This window comes from Artemia franciscana, chromosome 10 (genome assembly GCF_032884065.1).
Source record: "Artemia franciscana chromosome 10, ASM3288406v1, whole genome shotgun sequence".
Classification (NCBI taxonomy): domain Eukaryota; kingdom Metazoa; phylum Arthropoda; class Branchiopoda; order Anostraca; family Artemiidae; genus Artemia; species Artemia franciscana.
The window spans coordinates 8,689,204-8,711,598 of NC_088872.1; the positions used below are offsets into that span (position 1 = coordinate 8,689,204).

The window sequence follows — 22,395 nt, forward strand, 5'->3', positions numbered from 1 at the left end:
CTGAAAATAGGTATTTCGCATCTTGTTTAGATGAGAATCATACAAGAATATTTAATTCTTAGGATCAGTCGTATAATATATTCCCATAGCCCCTCTAACGCCCAATTGCCCAGCTGTTAAATTTTCAGAGAATTTATTTTGTAATTAATTTTTGAATTAATTAATTTAAAAATTAATTTTTAAATTTTCAGAAAATTATAATTTTCATAAAAAATTCCCCATATATTAACTTTTCATAACGTGTTAACAAAAACCGTTACATAAAATTACATTTCTAATTTATCTATTAAATGAAGTACAAGCATAAGATATTAAGACCACATGAAATTCTTATTGAAAGAAAATTGTGTCTTCTGTTCATAAGTACTAAGAGTTCAAATATTCTTCATTAATTTTAAGAATAATTTTGTTCTGATTTAAGCAGAAGATTTAAACTGATTAGCCATCTGATTTAGCAGTAAGATATTGTAAAAAGTAGAGAGGGCTTCGTCCTTTTTGATTAAAGATAATCTTTAAATATAAAGCTCTTTTGAGAGTAGAAAACTTTTCCCTAAAAAAAGAATGGCTTTGAATATCCTTCTAACAGGGACAGTTCATAAAAGTACATCTTTTTATTGCTCTACACTAAAATCCTTCCATTACAGCAGCATAAACTTTTCTTAGGGTTCTTTTGGATCCTGAACTACTATGGTTCATGGGTTGCATACTCATAGGTTGCAATTGTGACTCATGGAGGTATATTCTTTGATTTTTTTAACTCAACCTGTAAGTTAGATAATTCTACTAAAAAAGAGGTTTGAGGGTCCCTTCATACTATTGCCTCAAAGTATACTCCTGTCTCTGGGGATTACAGAATACTTTTCTCCAGGACTTGGTCTCACGCAGTAAGTCGGTTAAAAGAGGCTTAATGCATGGACAAATGTTTGCTATTTGCTTAGTTTCGACCTTTCAGGGTATGGGACCAGCTGTCACGGCTGATGGAGGCACTATTACTCCGTCGCTCAACTCAATAGCTTAAATATTGTAACTGACTATGTAGCAACTGTTCTCATATTTAAAATAGCCATCGTGATACCTTAGATAACCTGACAACTGTTTTGATAACTTGATGTGAAAGAAGAAAGGGAAAATATCAGATCAAACAGTTCGTGGTAACGAACTGTAGTAAGGAGCGACCCGGCTCAATAATAACCAAAACTCTATAAAACGGAATTTTGATACCAATAGTAACATCAAAAGAATCGCATTTTAATGCTGATTTTAAATATATAAGTCTCATCAAGTTTAGACTTACCCATCAAAAGTTACGAGCCTGAGAAAATATGTCCTATTTTAGAAAATAGGGTGAAACACCCCCTAAAAGTCATAGAATCTTAATGAAAATCACACCATCAGTTTCAGCGTATCAGAGAACCCTATTGTACAAGTTCCAAGATCCTATCTACAAAAATGTGGAATTTTGTATTTTTTGACAAATCACGGATGCGTGTTTATTTGTTTGTTTGTTTTTTTTTTTTTTCTTCTTTTTCCCAGGGGTGATCGTATCGACCAAGTAGTCCTAGAATTTTGCGAGAGGGCTCATTCGAACGGAAATGAAAAGTTCTAGTGCCCTTTTTAAGTGACCAAAAAAATCGGAGGGCACCTAGGCCCCCTCCCACCCTCATTTTTTTCCCAAAGTAGTCGTATCAAAATTCTGAGATAGCCATTTTATTCAGCATAGTCGAAAAACCTTATAACTATATCTATGGGGACGACTTACTCCCCCACAGTCCCCGTGGGAGGGGCTGCAAGTTGCAAATTTTGACCAGTGTTTGCATATATTAATGGTTATTGGGAAATGTAGAGACGTTTTCAGGGGGATTTTTTGGTTGGGAGGGGGGGGGTTGAGAATAGGGGGCTATGTGGGGGAAGTTTTCCATGGAGGAATTTTTCATGGGGGAAGAAGATTTCCATAAAGGGGGCGCTGCATTCTCTAGCATTATTTAAAAAAAACAACGAGAAAATAAATATGAAAAATTTTTTTCAACTGGAAGTATGGAGTAGTATTAAAAATTAAAACGAACAGAAAATATTACGCATATAAGGGGTTCACCTCCTCCTAATACCTCACTCTTTACGCTAAAGGATTTTTAGTAATTTCAACTATTTATTCTACGGCCTTTGTGATTCAGGGGACAAAATTTAAGCTTTAATGCAAAGAGTTATTGACGAGGTATTGACGAGTGGGCGAACCTTCTCATATACGTAATAAAAACATACGAACATAGAAGTTTGTTACGTAAGCTAATTCGTAAGTTACGTATATCTTTTACTAATGAAAACGTTCGTAAAAACTAAAAGTTCTAGTTGCCTTTTTAAGTACCCAAAAAATTGGAGAGCAACTGGGCCTCCTTCCCCTCCTTTTTTCGCAAAATCATTCGATCAAAACTATGGGAAAGCGATTTAGCCAAATAAATAAATATGCAAATTTCGCTTTAATTATTCATCTGCGGAGAGCCGAAATCAAAACATGGATTAACTAAAAAACATTCAGAAATTGAATAAAAAAAACAAGTTTTTTTAACTGAAAGTAAGGAGCGACATTAAAACTTAAAACCAACAGAAATTACCCCGTATATGAAAGGGGCTGCTCCTTCTTCAACGCCCTGCTCTTTACGCTAAAGTTTTTACTGTTTTTAAAAAGTAGAGTTAAGAGAAAGAGTCAAACTTTAGAGCAGGGCGTTGAAGAAGGAGCAGCCCCTTTCATATACGGGGTAATTTCTGTTCGTTTTAAGTTTTAATGTCGCTCCTTACTTTCAGTTAAAAAAAACTTTTTTTTTTTATTTAATCCTCTTTAAAAAGCGGTAGTGGCGGTAATGTGACATCTTGCGTATGTTTAAATCTGTACTTCTAATAGATTTTAGGTGAAAACTCAGAGTTACTGATAGACACTACAGATAGTAGTGTACAGATAGTTATGTACAGCAGTATAGTTGTGTAGATATGGTATTTAGTAGATATAGTATATAGTATATAGTAGATATGGAAATGGTAGATATAGTAGATATAGATATAGTATATAGTAGATATAGATATAGTATAGATATATATAGTAGATATAGATATAGTAGATATAGATATAGATATAGTATATAGTGGATATAGTATATAGTAGATATGGATATGGTAGATATAGTAGATATAGATATAGTATATAGTAGATATAGATATAGTAGATATAGTATTTAGTAGATATAGTAGATATAGATATGTAGATATAGTTGTGTAGTTGTCAGTAGTATTGTAGATAGTTGTGTACAGATAGTTACTGATAGACACTACAGATAGACACTACAGAGTATCAAACAATATTAAAAGACATAAGTTCACCAATTAAAGAACCGTATCAAAAGATGTGGTTCACTGATCACCGACATAGTAAATTGGTTTTTCCTTGAAATGCCACCTACCATGAGAATTAGTTTTGCATTGTGTCTTTGCTGCTTGGAAATAGTGGGAAGAACTGGTACCAGGAAAAACAGAATTAAGTAGTTAGAATTGTATTCTGCTGGTGAAGTGTCCATTGCCTTATGATAAGCATCTTAGACATCTAATGTCTAAGATGCTTATCCTAGGGTAAATAGTAAATAGAATTGTATCCTGCTGGTGAAGTGTCCATTGCCTTATGATAAGTATCTTAGACATTTAATGTCCATTGTCTTATGATCAGCCTCTACAACAACTGCCAACATTTGAAAATCGAAATCTCCTAGTAGCAGCACTAGAGCTTATGTACCTAAACTTGGATCAGCAAACCCGGAAAAAAGATTTACTTAGCCTATTTACTATTTGCTTAGTTTTAAATCTGAAATAATTTCATTCTTTTCTTTGATTTCATTTTCTAATTTTATTTTTAATTCAGATTCAATATTATAGTAATACTGCTTTTTGTCTTTTTCTCTTTTTACATTTCGTGACCATTGAATTTAATGATCGCTTTTTGATATTTCAATATTAAGATGATCATTGATGGTATTGAATATTTTACGTTTTTAGCCATTGTTCTTGTTTGTATCATTTTGACAGCATTATTTGTCAATGCCATCGCTAAAATCAAATGTAAATGAATATGAAAATAATAAATGATAAAATCTCAAATTAGTTTTTGCTTCAACTCCTCAATGAAGACTGAAGACGAAGGTTTTTGTGATGAGGAGGTAAAATCTCAGCAGAATATATCACAATTACGTGGCAGAATATGTCCTTTCATTTCGTAAAAAATAGGCCTAAATGATCTTGTAACCGAAGGCCTCTATTTAAAAAAAAGATGAAGACAGAGAGTTTTGGTCTGGGCCATTGGAGGCTGAGAAGTATGAGTAAGGCACAAGTAAAGGAGATTTGGATCTCTGTAGGAATAAGAACAAAGGAGAACTGAATCTAATTGTAGCTCCTTTAATCCTTTATTTGTATCTAGGTAAACTTGATATTGGTATATATTTGACATAGGATTCAGAGGTCGGTTTCTGGCCTCCTAACAAAAAAAATATATTAGTAGCAGTTTTTATTGACAATTGTGTGGAGAATCTATGTAGGAATAAGAACAAAGAGGAACTGAACCTAATTGTAGCTCCTTAATCCTTTATTTGTACCTAGATAAACTTGATATTGGTATATATTTAGTTAAGCTAGGTTAACTTAGCTTTGTCTTCCCCGTGCAAATTGTGACATGTTATTTTTCTACTTTTCTACCTTTAATATATCAACGAAAGCCTAAAATTTTAACTATGCATTCATAGCTAAGATTCAGTCTTATCTATCTACCAAATTAAGTTTTTGAAACTCTGAATATGTTTTTTTTTTTATGTTAAGTTGACGATTGGTTGAAAATCACTAAAAAAAAGACTATTTATTACAACTCTAAATCCTCTAATAATACGCCGTTGTTGGACATTGTTGACTGATTTTGTGTGAAGATTTATATGGACATTAGAATAAAAAATGCAAATTTCTTTGTCTTTCTTTATATAGCTGGTGAGTATCTATAATATGTAGCCAATGTCTAATCTAAAAACAATATCGTGATGTTAAACAATGGATCCCCTAAGCGTCCCTGGATAGACAACAACGGAACCTAAGATATCAGTAGGTTTCTGATTTTCACAAGAGAGTATATGTTTTCTCTCTCTCTCATGTCTGAAGGGAAGCGAGTGATTCTTAGTATGCAGATTGGCTACAGTAAGTGTGTTTCATTAAATGGTGATGAATTTTATACGTGGCTTAGTAAGTAGTAAGTTTATGCGTCCTTTTTTGACTCACAAAGGTTTGACTGGGTTGAAATTTTGAGGTTTTTTTTTTACTTTGAATTTTGTATCTGGGGAAAGGGGCAAAACTTTTCCTCTGCTTCTAACAAAATTATATACTCTACGTTATGTTTCTTTTATATGCAAGTTTTCTGACAGTTTCTTATATTATATTGTTGACTTTTTGAATTTTTGCGATTGTTTTAAAATTTTGTTACGCTGTTTTAAATCTTCTTGCATATGAAGGTTCTAATTCGAAATTTCTCATCTAATTAACATGTTTTGTTTTGAAATTATCAGTAACAAATTTTTGTTAGTAGAAAAACTCGTGAACATAGAATTTCTGTGTTCACAATTTTGTGAATATAAAACGAAATATGCAAGGCGATCCTCATTGGTGGCAATTTTTTTTGGAGGGGGACTGTTGGGCCATTTTCCCCTAGAATTAGAAAAACTAATTTTTGCATCTTCATTACAAAAAATTTGAAAAAGCCCCAGAAACTTAGATTTTGAAAAACACCTTTTTTGGCATTCTTATTAAAACGATCGAAAAATCCTTGTGCCCTCTCCCCTACATTTTCGAGAACTAGTTCCACTGGAAAACTTATGTTATTGTCAATGTTTAGAACTGTAATATAGAAAAAAATCATTTAATTTTTTTTACTTTTAGGTTGTGTTGCCAAATTCTCATCAGGGAGCATCTATAAATTTCCCAATTTTTGTGCTGATAAGAATGAGTTAGAACTAAGAAGATTTGAATCAACTCTTAGAAGGTATCTTACTAGAAAGATTGGTTTCGAAGCAGTGATGAGAATCCGATGCACCTCGTAAGTCTGCAGTTTTTGGTCACGCACTTCATTTAATATCTCGCACTTTATATTCATTTCGGTTTCGCACTTTATTTAATATCTCGCACTCTATATTCATGTCAGTCTCGCACTTTATTTAATATTTCTCACTCTAAATTCATTTCGATCTCGCACTTCATTTAATATCTCGCACTCTATATTCATTTCGGTCTAGTAATTTATATTCGTTTCGGTCTCGCACTTTATATCCATTTCGGTCTCGCACTTTATATTCATTTCGTTCTTCACTTTATACTCATAGTTAGTACAAAGTTAGGAAATGAAATAAAAGGCTTAATGAGCAGGATTTTGTGGGACTTACTATTTTTTTGATGCTAAGATACTTTGGAAATTGATATTAAAGCTAATTTAGCCAATTGTGAAAATTCTTTGGCGTTAGTAAAGGTTCTATCAGATCCACTACTCCGTAATGAGGAAACACCAGCAGTCAAAGCTAAAGTACATAATAAAACCTTGTATAAAGCAAGAAATAGAAATTAGAAAAACCTGTGTATAGATTAATATCGATGTGGTAAGATAAGATATATTCATGATTGAATATACATACAATTTAACACTTTACTATTCCTCTAAAGACTCCTTGGTAATAAAGGTATCCTCGATATTTTAAACCAGTAAATAGTATTCAACCCTTCCAAACTTCAGATCAACCCGTATCTCATACAAATGCCTAATTTTCAACATGGCATCTGCTCTGTTAAGATTGTAAAATTTAGGACTAATGGAAAACTGCGTAACTGGGAACACCGCATTCCCTATGAAATGATTGGTTTTGAAATTTATCACTATTCAACCGTCTTAGGTTTTATTTCAGAATCATCATAGACAGCTCAGAAAAATAAGTCTTGAATTTGAGTTGAGAGGGGGGGGGAGAGGGATTAGCTGGCTAAGTGTTTGTCACTTATTTCGTTTGCAGCTGATTTTATATTCTGTCTGTATCTGTTAACGTTAAATGTTAGCAACCTAACCTATTAACTGATATAGAGTCCTTTTCGTTTTTATAAGGTAGTTGCTTTAATTTACGTCTGTGCCTCCTTGCTATTATTCTATGGTGATTTTAACATAATCATAAAACGAAAATTCAAGAAAATTAGAAAAAAAAAACACTGAATCATCTGTTTGACTAATCTGTAAAAGCTCTCTTGGTAGTATAAGGTAGTATAGAAGGGAAACAAAAGAGGGAAGAGAGAACAAAACGATAAGAACGTAGACTTCCAATCTGACGGGTCAATTTGGACCCTTTCCTCACTGTTAACGGAATAGTATAATTCGCCCTACTACACCAGAGAAGCTTCAGCTTCTCTGATAATTAAGCTACTTCATCATTAATGCTGCTGACCAACAATGGCGCTTAAAAACTTGCCAAAATAAGACAAAAGCATACAAAGTTGTGTGTTTTCTTGGATTAACATATAATTAGTCAAGCGATATTGGGCCAAATTGTAAACATTGTGAGATTTGGCTAAAATGTAAACATTCAGAACGTTCGTACCCCTAGTATCAAAGAAAACCGAATTTTAAACGAATTTAAAACGAAAAAATTGTGGAGCTCATTTGTCAAGTGTCAAATGAGCCTTCATTCAGGGGTTATTCACCAGTCAATGGTCCAAAAATTTCGATCAGGTTGTAAAAAAAAACGCTCAAAAAAAGTAAAAGTGTAACTTTTTTCTTGCTACTCGGAAAAATTCTAAAATTACTGAGACTAAAAATGCCTATGGCGCCTTTTATAAGATGTCTTATTTTATAAAAAATAATAAAATATATAACGTTAACACTTCCTGATAATCAGCGTGATGTGCTCGGTATAGCAACATTTAAGGGTATTATGCCGCGGAAAGGTCTTTTAAATATTTTATAGTTGGAAATAATTACAATTTGCACAACACATTGTAGATAATCGTATTAAATAACTATGCAATTAAATAATTATGAAATATGTTTAGTATTACTTCAAAATGACTCTCATTAATGAAAAATTAGTTCATGTAAATGTACTGTGTGTCATGACAGGCCTGTACTTTCATTTTTAGTCATAAAAATTATTACTGTTCTGGGTAACAGAAAAGAAGGTAGGACGGACCTTGTATGATAAGCCCCCTACCGCTCAAGTTGCTCATTCATTAACGCATTGCAGAACCGGTTTTGTTAGTTTCTTTCAGCATAGCCTGAGACAAGACAAAGAGAAGTGACAGAATAGATGGAAAATATATAATTGGGCTATGTATTTGCACATTAGGGGGGGGGGGATTAGTTTTGGATAGTGTGAGGTTAGATAACAATTCTTACTGCATAATATGTAGAATAATTATACCTAACACATTAGGCTTGCAGACCAGCTGTACTTTATCCCCACCCCTCTAATATGCAAATATATAGCCCCAATTTGTTTCTAAATATTATATTTTTATCATACTTAGGTGTATATCATTAGGATTAAGGGTCAGACAAATATATTGAATGATAGGTAGGGGGTATATCATACAAGTACCGATAGGATTTTTACATGTTTCTTTATTTTGAAACAAAAGCGCTTTTTTCATGTTTCGTTTTTTTTTAATTCGTACTTTTGCTTAGTTTTCTCTCAAAATTTGCTAGCATCTAAAGACTTACATGCATAAAGCAATAGTTTTGGTTAAAAATAAAAGTAAACAATGTGTCGTAGTCTCTTGTTCTATTCAAAGGCAGTCACTTTCTGTATAGATGAGCTACAATAATAAACTGGAAAGACAGTTGGTGAGCTCTGTTTTCCCAGTTTGTGTGTCAGATTTCCTTTTTTCTTTTTCGTCCCCTACCTTCGATAATGAATCTGTTGTCTTCTTCCATTGCTTGCATAGACATAAATATATTTTACCAAAGTATAATTTTCATGTCTTATCATAACCAGTAAATATCATAGCCATGTTAGACCTTCACGTAGGATTATAGTAAAGAATGGAATATAAAATTGAAAAGTGTCTGGGTCATTCCACCCCTTTAGTACTCAGTTGTATTGATTTTTATAGTAAAGAACGAACTCTAGGCCCTAGAGATTGAAATATTAAAATAAATGGCAATTTTTGATAAAAACTAAGTTATCTTATCCAACCATTTATTTATTATAAAGCAGAATTGAAAAGTGCTTGGGTCTTCCGACCCCTTTAGTACTCAGCTGTATCGATTTTATTGTAAAGAACGAACTCTAGGTCTAATAGATTGAAGTATTAAATAAAATGCAATTCTTGATAAAAACTAAATTATCTTGTCCAACCATATATTTATTAAGTAACAGAATTGAACAGTCCCTGGTTCTTCCGACCCTTTAGTACTCGGTTGTAATAATTTTATAGGAAAGATTGAAATATTAAGATAAAATCCAATTTTCGATAAATACTAAATTATCTTGTCCAACCATATGTTTATTATATAATAGAACTGAAAAGTGCTTGGGTCTTCCGACCCCTTTAGTACTCAGCTGTATCGATTTTATTGTAAAGAACGAACTCTAGGTCCAATAGATTGAAGTATTAAAATAAAATGCAATTCTTGATAAAAACTAAATTATCTTGTCCAACCATATATTTATTAAGTAACAGAATTGAACAGTCCCTGGCTCTTCCGACCCCTTTAGTACTCAGTTGTAATAATTTTATAGGAAAGATCGAAATATTAAGATAAAATGCAATTTTCGATAAATACTAAATTATCTTGTCCAACCATATGTTTATTATATAATAGAATTGAAAATTACTTGGGTCTTTCGACCCCTTTATTACTCAGTTGTATTGATTTTATACTAAAAAACGAACTCTTGACCCTAGAGATTGAAATTTTAAAATAAAATGCAATTTTTCGATAAAAACTAAGTTATTATATCCAATCATATATTTATTATATAACAGAATTGAACAGTCCCTGGTTCTTCCGACCCCTTTATATAATTTTATAGGAAATATTGAAATATTAAGATAAAATCCAATTTTCGAAAAACACTAAATTATCATGTCCAACCATATGTTTATTATATAATAGAATTGAAAAGTGCTTGGGTCTTTCGACCCCTTTATTACTCAGTTGTTTTGATTTTATACTAAAAAACGAACTCTTGACCCTAGAGATTGAAATATTAAAATAAGATGCAATTTTCGATAAACACTAAATTGTCATGTCCTACCATATATTAGTTCTATAATAGAATTGAAAAGTGCCTGGGCCTTCCGATTCCTTTAGTGCTCAATTGTAATGATTTGATAGTAAAGAACGAACTCTAGGTCATAGATATAGATATATTAAAACAAAATGCAATTGTCGTAAATCTATTTTATCCAAGTAAAATTTTTTCAAAATATTCAAAATATTCGGTATTTTAACTTTCTTTCTTTCTGGTAACATTCGTTTATTCTTGCTCTCTTTCATTCTCTCTAATTGTCTTTTTTGTGTCTCTTGTTGGTACTTAGGGAGGAGATTCTTTCATCCCCCATGTCATATTGGTAGTTATATTTGCGATTGGAGCCGAGTATAAAAGAAGTTTTTATTTTAATTCCAGGGGGCTCTCAATTCACACTTTCCACGGGAACATGTTTGTTAGATCAACCGATCTAATTCAATTAGCCAACGTCAATCCAGATGCTGGGTTTGGCCTACAGTTTTCCATAACTGATTCAATGGCTGAGCGAAATAATGTTTGCTTCCAAGCAGCTGTTTTATACACCTCTTCAAAGGGAGAGCGGAGAATACGGGTACACACGTTAAGTTTGCCTCTTACGCCACAAGTCAGTGATGTGATTAGTAGCGCTGATCAACAGTGTATTGTTGGCCTTCTTGCAAAGATAGGTGAGAAAATGCTAGTAAATCCATATCCTGTGTAAGGACAGGAATAGAAAATAAAGACCTCATGATCAAAGAGATTTTTTTTCTTTTTTTTTTGTCGTTCTAATTTTGAGGTGAAATGGGAAAATTATGTTAATGAAAAAGAAATTGATTGATGATTAAGAAAAAAAGCTGTTCGACTTGAAAGCTACGTTGATGCAACAGAGAATCTGTGCATCAATTGAGTTCATGTGAACAGCAAACATGTTTGATTTCGATAACATTATAATGATGGTTAATTTTTTGAGAAGATAAAAAAAAAAATGTCTGTTAACTTCATTTTTACCGAAAAGCGTTATGAAAAACTTGTAACTTGTTGAATGTTATTTATTAATTGTTTTGTTCAAAAAGTGAGATGACAATTATCCATAACAGTCTAATTTGATTTGAGTACCCTGTTGACACAACGGAGTAGATATGCATTCCACTTATGTGTGTTGACAGCTTGATATCTTTTGATAGCAAAAAAAAAAAATTCCGGCCTCTCCCTTCTCGACATAGATGTGATGTACTTGGCAGAAAAATGATATGGAAGGCTAAAAGAATATAAAGCTAAAAAAAAACTATAAAACTTTCCAAATTTATGAAATTGCAATTAACTCTATAAACGGGATTTTACTCTATTATTATCACTGTTTTACACACCATTCTGCAAAATGAAGTGAAGGTGGAATATAATAACGTCCATATAAAAGCACTCTAAAATTGCATTGAGTCAAACAACATCCTATACTGTAATTGCCTATGTCTGTAAACTTCGTGTGACGTCAGACGCTGGGTATCCGAAACCAACCTACTAAGTGAATTTTTTGTACCTCATTATTCAGTAGTTTCCATTAAGGTTTTGATTAATGTTTAGGAATATCAAAGATTGTTATTCTAAGAATAATTAAGGACTGTTGGTTCTTAGGAATTTCGCTCGAGTGGCGGATATGTAACGTCGTAATAGCAAGCTCTCAAGGGCCAAAGACCCGGGTCAAGTAAAGCCACCTCTACGAGGGCTAAAGGCTTGAGTGAGTGGTGAAAGCAATAAAAACCCGATGGTACCGCTTTTTTTTGCCAAAGTACCTATGAAGTACTTTCAGAAATAGATCGTTAATGATAGATTCATGATAGTTTGCATATAATATATATATATATATATATATATATATATATATATATATATATATATATATATATATATATATATATATATATATATATATATGTATATATATATATATATATAAATTCTAGTCCAATATATATATATATATATATATATATATATATATATATATATATATATATATATTGGACTAGATGATTGCTATATCTTAAGTTGTTTTAAATTCTCGTGAAAGCTGGTATTAGGTCTGTCTGTGTTGATAAAAGCGTGAAAATAAAGTAAAGGTTGTCTATTTTGTTGCCGGCAATAATACTGTCGATAAAACAGTCATGAATTGAACGAGGCCAAAATTGTTCATATAAGGGCAAAAAATAGTTAAAAAAGAAACAGTTTCTAGTTAGGAGAACTCTTAATTGAAAAGAAAGAGGAAAAGAACATGTTTGACTAAAAATCCTAATTGATTGGATAACTATCAGGTGAGATGACACTAGATTGGGTTTAGCGAAATGATATCATGAGATATGCTGTTTGAAATCCTCGCCGCCGAAAACTGACACTCGATTGTTCCTTGTCGACGAAATTATAGGAATAAAAACTAGTTGTCTATTTTGTCGATATAGACATTGCTGTCAAAAGATCAGTGTTGAATTGAGTAAGGTTAAAATTACCCATATAAGTATAATATAATATACTATATATATATAGTATAACCCATATAAGTGCAAAAAAAGAACTTCAAAAACACTTCTTAAGCTTTAAAGTTTGTAAGAATTTTGTTTCTTTTTTTAGTACCGTATGTCCTCACTTGGATGAAAAAAGCGTAATTGCCCAGGAAATATTGATTGAGTAAATAAATATTAAGTGTGATTGGAATCAAAAGTCTTTCGGGGAAACCAAGCAAAATATTTCTATATTTTTCATTCTACTTAGTTAAAAAATTTTAGAAGCTATTATTTAAAACGACTATCTTTGAGTACTAATTATCTAGAATCAGAGTTTGGTAGTACAACTCATAAAAGCAGCCAACTCCTATGTCATCTTTTGTCAAGAATATAGCCAGATATCCTCAAAATTATGTTAGTATTTTAAGCTTATATATTCATTTTTGGAGGGTGGGGGCATGACTTGGGCTCTAGATTTAAGTTTACCTGTCAGTCAAATGCTGATAAATTGAATTTAGTACATTTTTTAGTCAAAAGATGTAAAAGAAACCTTCTCGCTAGTCAGAAAATCAATTGCGAATATTATGGGCATAAGATACAGGGATCTCAGTCTCCAGTTTCTATATTTCTAGCAGGTCAGTCCCAATGCTTTACACACTCGAAATAAAAGCCGCATTCCAACTTATTCAGTGTGGCCCAATTATGAAATAATAAAATTGTCGATAATTTAATTAAATTTTCTAATTATTTTCTTGTTTTTAGCTGTAGACAGATCAATGGCTACATCAATAAGTGATGCAAGAGAGGCCTTTTTGAACGCGGCAGTTGATCCACTGTCTGCCTATAAAGCGTTGCAAAACGTCCGGAGTGGCCAACTTTTGGCTCCTCCCACCTTAAGCCTACTCCCAGTGTATATATTGGCTCTATTAAAAACGGTAAGATCCATGTATTTTAGTAGTCAAAGACAATTGGGCGTGAATGATTTGTGAGAAAGTTGTCGGTGTTAAGGTTGATATATCCTCTGTAAGTTTATTGTGTGGTTTTTTCAATCGGTGTACCGTTTCAGTGTTTAAGAGTAAGACGTCTATTCAGATATTATTTGATATTTTGGATTCAGTTTCACCCATCAGTTGAATTAAGTTTTTGAAAATCGACTTAGATTTTTATGGCACTTGGTATTTACCAACTGACAAACGGAAATCTTGGAAACCGGAAATCTTGGAAAACGTTTAGAGTGGAGAGATCGGGATGAAACCTTATGGGAAGAATAAGCACTAGATACGTGATAAGTTCTAGATACGTGATTAACATAACCGGACCAGATCCGATCTCTTTGAGGGAGTTTGGGGATTTCTAGTGCTTTGGCGAGTTTTAGAATAAGCACAAGTTCTAGATACGTGATTGACAAAAACGGATTTGATCCTATCTCTCGTCACCAGTGCCATATGAGCTCTTGGCTCTTGTTTTTTTTTTTTTTTTTTTTATTGAAAAACATGTTGGAATTTTTTTTGTCAGAAAAATAGAATTTTGCGACAAGCCTACATCTTTACCTAGGTATCGAAATGACAGGATACTTGTTTCAGTGTATGCATACTTCTGAATATATCTATTAACCAAGCCAGGATTTTGATGTTATAAAACTTTCTAATAAATGATCTAAATTTGCTCTAATAACGTGAAAATTTTGGCGGTAGACGACGAAAGTTTCGCAAAATCTTCAAGCAAGTTTTAAGAGAAGCCAGTTTTGGCCGCTGTAAGCCCTCTTGTGTGGTGGGATTGTGGTTGCATGTAAGCAATCAAGTTTTTGTTTGCTCGCAATAGTTCCACATATTAAAAGTAATCCTGGGAGGAAATAAACATGACGTAATGGTTGATACTAAATATTCAACTTTATCCATTGGGTCTCTGTGACAAAAGGTGGATACATATTTCAAACCGATTGAAAAAAGGTTTATTGGGCTATTTGGTTAGGAAAAGGAGGAGAGTGTGTGGGGGCATATGTACGAAACCTTAGAATCAATGAGAGACCGCGAGTTTTTTTTACCTATTTTCCCACCCCTTAACACTCCCCCTTTCTAATCAAAATTGAGTCTTAAACCGTAAATTCCTTTAACAAGGAATTTATGGATGTCAGTTTCAAACCCTCATTTCTACCCCCCAACATAAGCTTTGAAGTCCCCTTCAAACCCCTCCCTTTGTAACCCCTCCCAGCAGCACTCTGAAAGTTTCAACTTGATTCCCAAAATTGTTCCCAAAATATTACATAATTTCCATTAACTTGGCACCCTTAATTAACTATTAAGTTAATTATTAATAATTAGTTAACTATTAATATAAATTAAATATAATATAAATAATATAACTTAATATAATATTAATATGTCTTAATATAAATTAAGTAAACTATTAATAATAATTAACTATTAATTAACCATAAATAGTAATTAACTATTTACTATTTCGATAAACTTGGCACCCTTAGTATCTTTCGATTTACTTCGCTATTTCAACATGAAAAGTTTTCAGTCTAAAGTTTTCAGTTTTCAGCTCTTTTCCTCTAAAACCTTTCAGCAAACAAGGTGTAATTCACATAGTCTAGGACCATTGTCCTGGGGGGTCTTGGGGCAGTAGCAATCCTGGAGGCTTACTTACTAGAACTTTTGACTATTCTGAACTAAATGTTTATCTCAAAGTCTTTATTTGATGCCATTGGGATATATGAGATATGAGCCCCGCTATACTTCTGAGAAAGGGCTAAATGGGAGCCCTTTTCACTTAAAACAAGACTTTAGGGTTGCCACGAAGTCTATTCTGTTAGCAAATCATTCATATCTATTGTTTAAATGATAGATTATTAGACTGGTGTTACAGTTTAAGTAAACAAATTGCAACTGTTGGATCGTCTAAAAAACAGTAGTTTAGGAAAAATCGAACCTGTCACAGGCAATATTTGTCCTGTGGTGGCGCAGTGGGTTTGACCTTGGCTTGGTAATACGGGATCCAGAGATCGAATCATGCTGCAGCAATGCACTGCAGGGCCGACGCAGGGATCTTAGTAGTCAAGAAGCATCGTTAATCTGATACAATACCGCACTGTTATTGGTGAGGTGGACTCTGATAGAAGAGGGAAAAATGGATTTTATCCTCTAATAAGTTATGGTTTATGAGTACCACAATTGTTAAACTACAACCAGGCACACCTCTAATCTTCAGGGAGGGAGACGGGGAGGATGAAAAAAGTCATCAATGAGAGTTGACCAAAATACTGACCCAACAATAGAAAACGTGGCCCAAAACGCACTTGTCTGGCCCTTCTCCTTCTGGTTGGGATCTATTTTCACCAATAAGTCAAAGCTGTTTTCTAATTATGTATAATGTTTCTAATTATATTATTCATATTATAATAATTTATATTATAAATGATTGTATACTATAACGATTATAACAATTATTTTTTCTAATTTTAATATTTTTTTTTCCAAGACTGGCACCATTTTCCTGTAGTTTTGTTGAATACTTTAATTTTTTATAGGTTGCCTTTTGTGATCAGGCCCCCGGACTTGACGAAAGAGTGTTCGACTGGTCCGAAATGAAAACTCTTCCTCTTCCCGAGTTGATTCAGCACATTTATCCGGATCTTTATGCTGTCCACACACTCGATGAAGAGGTTGGTTATTTTCTACTTCTTTACTTGAAAATATGGCATAAATTTAAGGTTGTTTCTGATAGTTTTGAAAATTTCAAATCCCTTGAATAGTTTTTATTTACTGGAAACTGGTTAAACTCATTTTCACAAACCTTTACTTCCCAATTTGAAAAACCATCCACGTCCACATTATACGTCCACGTTAGAATCCATACTTGACGTTCAAAATGCTCTTCGAAACGTTCCAATAATGAATTAGACTATGATTCAAAATGCCATGTTATTATAATCTAGACAGGCAAATACTTTGGAAGAAGGGATGTAAGACCCGCTCAATTTGAAAAACCACCCACGTCCACGCTATAGTCCGTACTTGACGTTCAAAATGCTCTTCAAAACATTCAAATAATGAATTAGACTATGGTTCAAAATGCCATATTATTATAATCTAGACAGGCAAATACCTTGGAAGAAGGGATGTAAGACCCGCTCCTGGTTGATCTTTCCTGAATATTGCGTCCAGGTTTCTTTTAAACAAAAAAAAAAAAAAGTTGGTCATCAAAATTTTAGGCAGCCTCTGTCCAGAGATCGTGGTTCTACTAATGAACTGCGGTGCCTCGTATGATTTGATATATATATATTTTTTTTTTATTTGAATGTCCTGTGTCTGTTGAATCGAATATTGTATGCTACGAATCAGTCGAAAAAATAGTAATAAAAATTCTAGCCCCCTTCCTCTCCCTCAAACCACTGAGATACTCTGCAGAATATAATTGTAGGTATCAATTTTTTGAATATAAACAACTTCAAAATGAATTTATTTCCATCGAAGTTTTTGTCTAAATTAGCCAATAACAGAGAAAACTGTCTCGGTTCTAATTATTTAGGCTAGTACGGCTTTTCAATATGCTGCACTAGTTTTTTCTTAGTTATCGCGTCAGAAAGACCAAAAGTTGAGACATTGTCATATTAAAAAAAAAAGTGTCATTGAGTCCTTAAAAATTTGCCCATCCCTCTACAACCTAAGTATTTTTTTTTTTATCTAGAAATCTCCGAAGAAAGTTGAAAACAGTATCACTGAAATTTTAGGTAGTCTTCCCCTCCTCCCTCCAGGCCACCGAATCGATCTGCATGATGTGATTCAGAATGTCCCTTTTTTAATATGAACGTCTTCAATATGCGCTTTCTGCTTTCTAGATTGATCCTCCAAGATTGCAGCTGTCTTCAGAGAAAGTGGACACGACTGGCATATACCTTATGGATGCTGGTAGTTATATTTTCATCTTAGTTGGAAGGACATCGCCGCCCCAATATTGTAGGGCTGTGTTTGGTGTAGACGATCCTAGACAAGTTGAAACGATGGTAAGATTTATGGTTTCCCTGTTATCTTAAATTTTAAACTAATTGAAGGTAATTTTATAAAGAGTTTATTTCTAATTTATATTAATTAATTTTAGTCTAAATTAAAATTAAAAATTGAGTCACCGATTTCTTTTCGAATATTTAAGACATATTTAGCTGCAGAACTATCAATTTTCTATTTCATGTTCCTTGGCACTTTTCACGTTCAAAATTTTCAATTCAATAGCATTACAATATCAACAAAAGTGATAGCAAAATAAACACAACATGTCAGAGGCCAAGGTCCTAATCAGGGGAAGGATTTGGGGGTTTGACCCCCCCCCCCCCAGATTTTTTGTCTGACTCGTAAAAACGTAACAAAATGCTTATAAACAAATTCTAATGTTTTTTGAATTTTTTTGTTAACCCCCTCCCCTCGAACAAAATCCTGAATACTACCTTGCCATAGGCTCTAGAAGCTTAGATTTGTCCATGGAGCCATGGCAAAAAAGTAAATTCTCTTCATTATGAATTAATTATTAAATGTTTAACTAAGAACTTACAGTGTAGCACAAAGCACATATATACTTAATAGTCAGGGAACCCGGTGACAGAAATGTTGATTGTTTGGGTGATCAGCAAGTAGGAGAAGGTTTGAGAATGTAATCTAATGGAATCATTAATGCTCCATGAAATATACCCCTCTCTCCCTCATGGCAAACTCCCCTGTAAAAATGTCATTCGAAGTAAAGTACACCCCGTCAAGTTCCCTTCAGACTGTTCAATCCTCGCTGAAAAGTCTCCCTCTTAAAATTCCTTGTGGGCGATTCAGCCTGAAAAAAAAAAATCTTTAGCATACTTTCATTAGAAAAACAACTTTAATCTCTAATCTTTTTCTCGATCACTTCGATAACGCCCCTTTCCGTTGATTTTTTTTCCGGAAATCTAAACATGTGGGAAATAGCCTCTGGATAATTCCCCCGGAGCATCTCCACATGCAAAATTGAGTTGTCAATGATAATGTAAGACAATTAACAAGAATTTCATATAGGAATTCTGTCAATTCCCACCAGTGTAAAATTTTCCCTGAATTTCCACGTCCCCCATCCCAGATATTTCCCTCCCCAAGGAAGGTTCTCCCAATGGAAATCCACCTCAAGCACAAAATCCCCCCCCCCCTGAAAAATATCTGTATACTTCCCAATAACAAATACTATATGTAAACAATGGACAAATTTCATAACTTACAGGCCTCTCCCCACGGACTGTGGGGCGTTATTTCACACCTAAAGACGCAGTTACTTGATCTTTTAACTAACTGAACAAAATGGCTATTTCAAAATTTCGATCAGATTACTTTGAGAAATAAATGGGCGTGAGAGGAGGGCCAGTTGCCCACCAATCTTTTTTGTCACTTAAAAAGGGCACAAGAACTTCTAATTTGTGTTCGAATGCGCCCTCTCCCGACCTTCTAGGACCATTATTTCAATACGATCACCCCTGGCAAAAAATCAAATAAACATGCATCCGTGATCTCTGGCAAAGACCACATCCGTAGTCTTCTTGCGAAAATAGCAAAATTCCCTATTTTTTATATAGGAGCTTGAAACTTCTACAGTAGGGTTCTCCGGCACGCTGAACCTGATGGTGGAATTTTCATTAAGATTCCTTGAATTTTAGGGGGGTGTCCCCCTTACTTCAAAAATCAGGCAAATTTTCTCAGGCTTTTAACTTTTGACTGGTACCACCAAACTTGATGAAACTTGTGTATTTGGAATCTGCATAATTAGCTGGTTCTTTTGATGTACCTATTGATGTCAAAATTCCGTGTTTTAGAGTTTTGGTTACTATTGAGCCGAGTCCCTGCTTACTTACAGTTCGTTACCACGAGATGTTTGATTCGTCAGCTGCATTGTAATAGCATTTAAATTTGTTTATTTAATGATTTTTATCTTGTTTATCTTGCTTTTAAAAAGTAATTTTCTAAATCGTGTTCGTCCATAAAACGCGATCTAATTATTTTAACCCTTTTTTCTCTACAGCCATAGAAAGTGGAGATCAAGCCAATTTTTGCACACCTTATTGCCTGATGCAAGGTCACTCGAACTTATACCTAAAATTGTCCTTATACAATTACGTTTATATGGTTGAATATGTCCTTATATATTTATGTTTACATGGTCGAATATGTTCTACCAGCCTTATCCTTTTGATTACCCCTTGAAAAGTTAAGTTTCTTTTGTTTTCCCTATAAGTCTTCTTGTGAATACTTATTAGAATTGATTTTAATTTTATTCCAGTACGAACTTCCCACCTTTGACACGACTGAGTCTGATAACTTGAGGAAGTTCATTGATCTGTTGCAAAATGAAAAGAGCTATCCAGCAGCTGTACAGGTTTTTAGGTAAGAATAGGCTTTCTATTATAGGTTTTTAGGTAAGAATAGACTTTCATATAGGCTATTCTAGGTAAGAATAAGCTAAAAACGCGCCTGAATCTAACAACTTCAGGAAGTTCATTGATCTGTTGCAAAATGAAAAAAGCTATCCAGCAGCTGCACAGGTTTTTAGGTAAGAATAGACTTTCGTATAGGCTATTCTAGGTAAGAATAAGCTAAAAACGCGCCTGAATCTAGCAACTTGAGGAAGTTCATTGATCTGTTGCAAAATGAAAAGAGCTATCCAGCACCTGCACAGGTTTTAGGTAAGAATAGACTTTCATATAGGCTATTCTAGGTAAGAATAAGCTAAAAACGATCTGTTGAAAAATGAAAAGAGCTATCCAGCAGCTGTACAGGTTTTTAGGTAAGAATAGGCTTAAAAATTCGATTAACTTGTGGTAACAAACTCAAAATAACAAATGCGGCACATCCTGTCACGAATAAACAACTTAAGTAATGCATAAAAATTTCTATTTGTTATTTAGAGATAGTAGGCCTCTGCCACTCAAGTGATATTATTTTGTTTTTGCTAGTAGATTAAACTTATTCTTTACTGTCTCAAGCGGGTCATCAGTTCTTTTCAAGGACGCATTACGAGTATTCAGAGGGACACCAAGTAAAAAAATTTTCAGTATTGCAAATTTTATTTCCCACGCTGTTACTGCAATAGAAAATTAATCTCTAAGTTTGGTATTATTGATATTATGCATACTCCGCACAAAGCGTGTTAAAGGCTGAGTCCTCCTTACCGTCCTATCTTCTTCTTGTCTTTGCCTCTTTCTCTTTTCTCCTTTCTTCCTTCATCAGTTGTTTCTTGTGCGTTGAGTAGCTCAGTATTAATGTGTTTTTAATTAGCTGGGGGTGATAACCTTGCTTGGCCTTTCAAGCTATTGCCTTTCTTGGCAGGCGAAAGACGAATGGGGTTTGTTTTCTTTTTTTAATAAATGTATATCTCGATCCGGTTAATTTATGCAGTTTGATATTTGTATAGTTATTGGTTTCTTTTTGTGTAGTGAATTTTGTTCCTTTTCCTTTCCTAATTAAATATATCGAGAGATAAAGTCTAGCTTATATGCTTTTTCTCATAGAGCCACATAGCTGAATAAGAGAACCAAAAGGTTTTTGAATATTAGCCTCTGATTGATTTACTATTACATGCTTTTTTTTCTATCAAATCTTTGTTATTAAAAGACTATTTATAATTGATTGAATTATTATTGTCTTTTATCTATTGATTTATTAGTAAATAATTGTTTACTATTAAATCAGGCGAAACTCCTTCAGCATGTGAATACTGAACATTAAGGTACATCTCCGAATACGAAGTATGGAAAATCCAACCGTTGCCGAAACCATTTTTGAGAGAACAAAGGGGATCATTTATAGCAAAATATTGACATTTTGTATCGCTAATTTTCAAATATTTTCTCTTTAACTAATTAACTAAATATTAAATTACCAATTTAACGACTAAGTTAAATAATGTCATCAGCATATTCGAAGTCTGCTGTTTCAAAATTTCATCAATTTCATGGTTTTATCCTTTGTTTTTGTTCTAGTTGACTGTTTTTTGCTTAATTTTGGTCTCCTTTCTTTTTGTATGTATTTACTCCACTTTTTTCTGTTGTTTATAATTTGTTAAAAATAAATTATTATATGCCTAATAATTATTTTCACCTATTAAATAAATAAGTGAGATTTTTATAGTTGCAGAGGAATCTTTCAAAGATAAATCGAGAGATAAATTAACTCTGCATTATTTGGAATTTATAAAAAAAACATATCTAGTGATGAACATGAAGCTATAGTTTACTATTTGGGAAACATAAATTAAGAGAGCAAATATTAGGTAAGCAAAACCTCGAGCTAGCTGGTATGGTATAATACTTAGTATAGTTTTACAGTACTTGTACTATACTTTTAAACTAAATGAGTATTAAATTGTATGGAATGGTTTTCAAAATCAGAATAAAGTCTTGATGAAGCTTGCCTTCTCCTGGCAAAAGTGGTTTTGGTGCTGATTTTATTCGTATATAAAAATTTTATATAAAATATATATATTGTGTATAAAATTGTATGTAAAAATATTTGTGTTTATTTGTAATTCCAAGTTTCAGTCATTTCTTCGTCTTATCCTTTTTTTTCTAGTTGATTGTTTTTGGTGTCTTTTTGTTTGTAAATCTTTACTCTTCTTTTGTCTTA

General features: G+C 33.1%; 1 protein-coding gene across 1 annotated transcript in view; it reads left to right on the top strand.

Annotated features, from left to right (window-relative positions):
• LOC136031741 (protein transport protein Sec24A-like) overlaps positions 1–22,395 on the top strand; it is a 48,954-nt gene that overhangs the window by 25,136 nt on the left and 1,423 nt on the right. The window contains exons 5-10 of the mRNA XM_065711459.1: positions 5,950–6,106; positions 10,671–10,957; positions 13,529–13,701; positions 16,299–16,433; positions 17,610–17,774; positions 20,054–20,157. Coding sequence (XP_065567531.1) covers positions 5,950–6,106; positions 10,671–10,957; positions 13,529–13,701; positions 16,299–16,433; positions 17,610–17,774; positions 20,054–20,157 — 1,021 coding nt within the window. The remainder of the gene's footprint in view (positions 1–5,949; positions 6,107–10,670; positions 10,958–13,528; positions 13,702–16,298; positions 16,434–17,609; positions 17,775–20,053; positions 20,158–22,395) is intronic.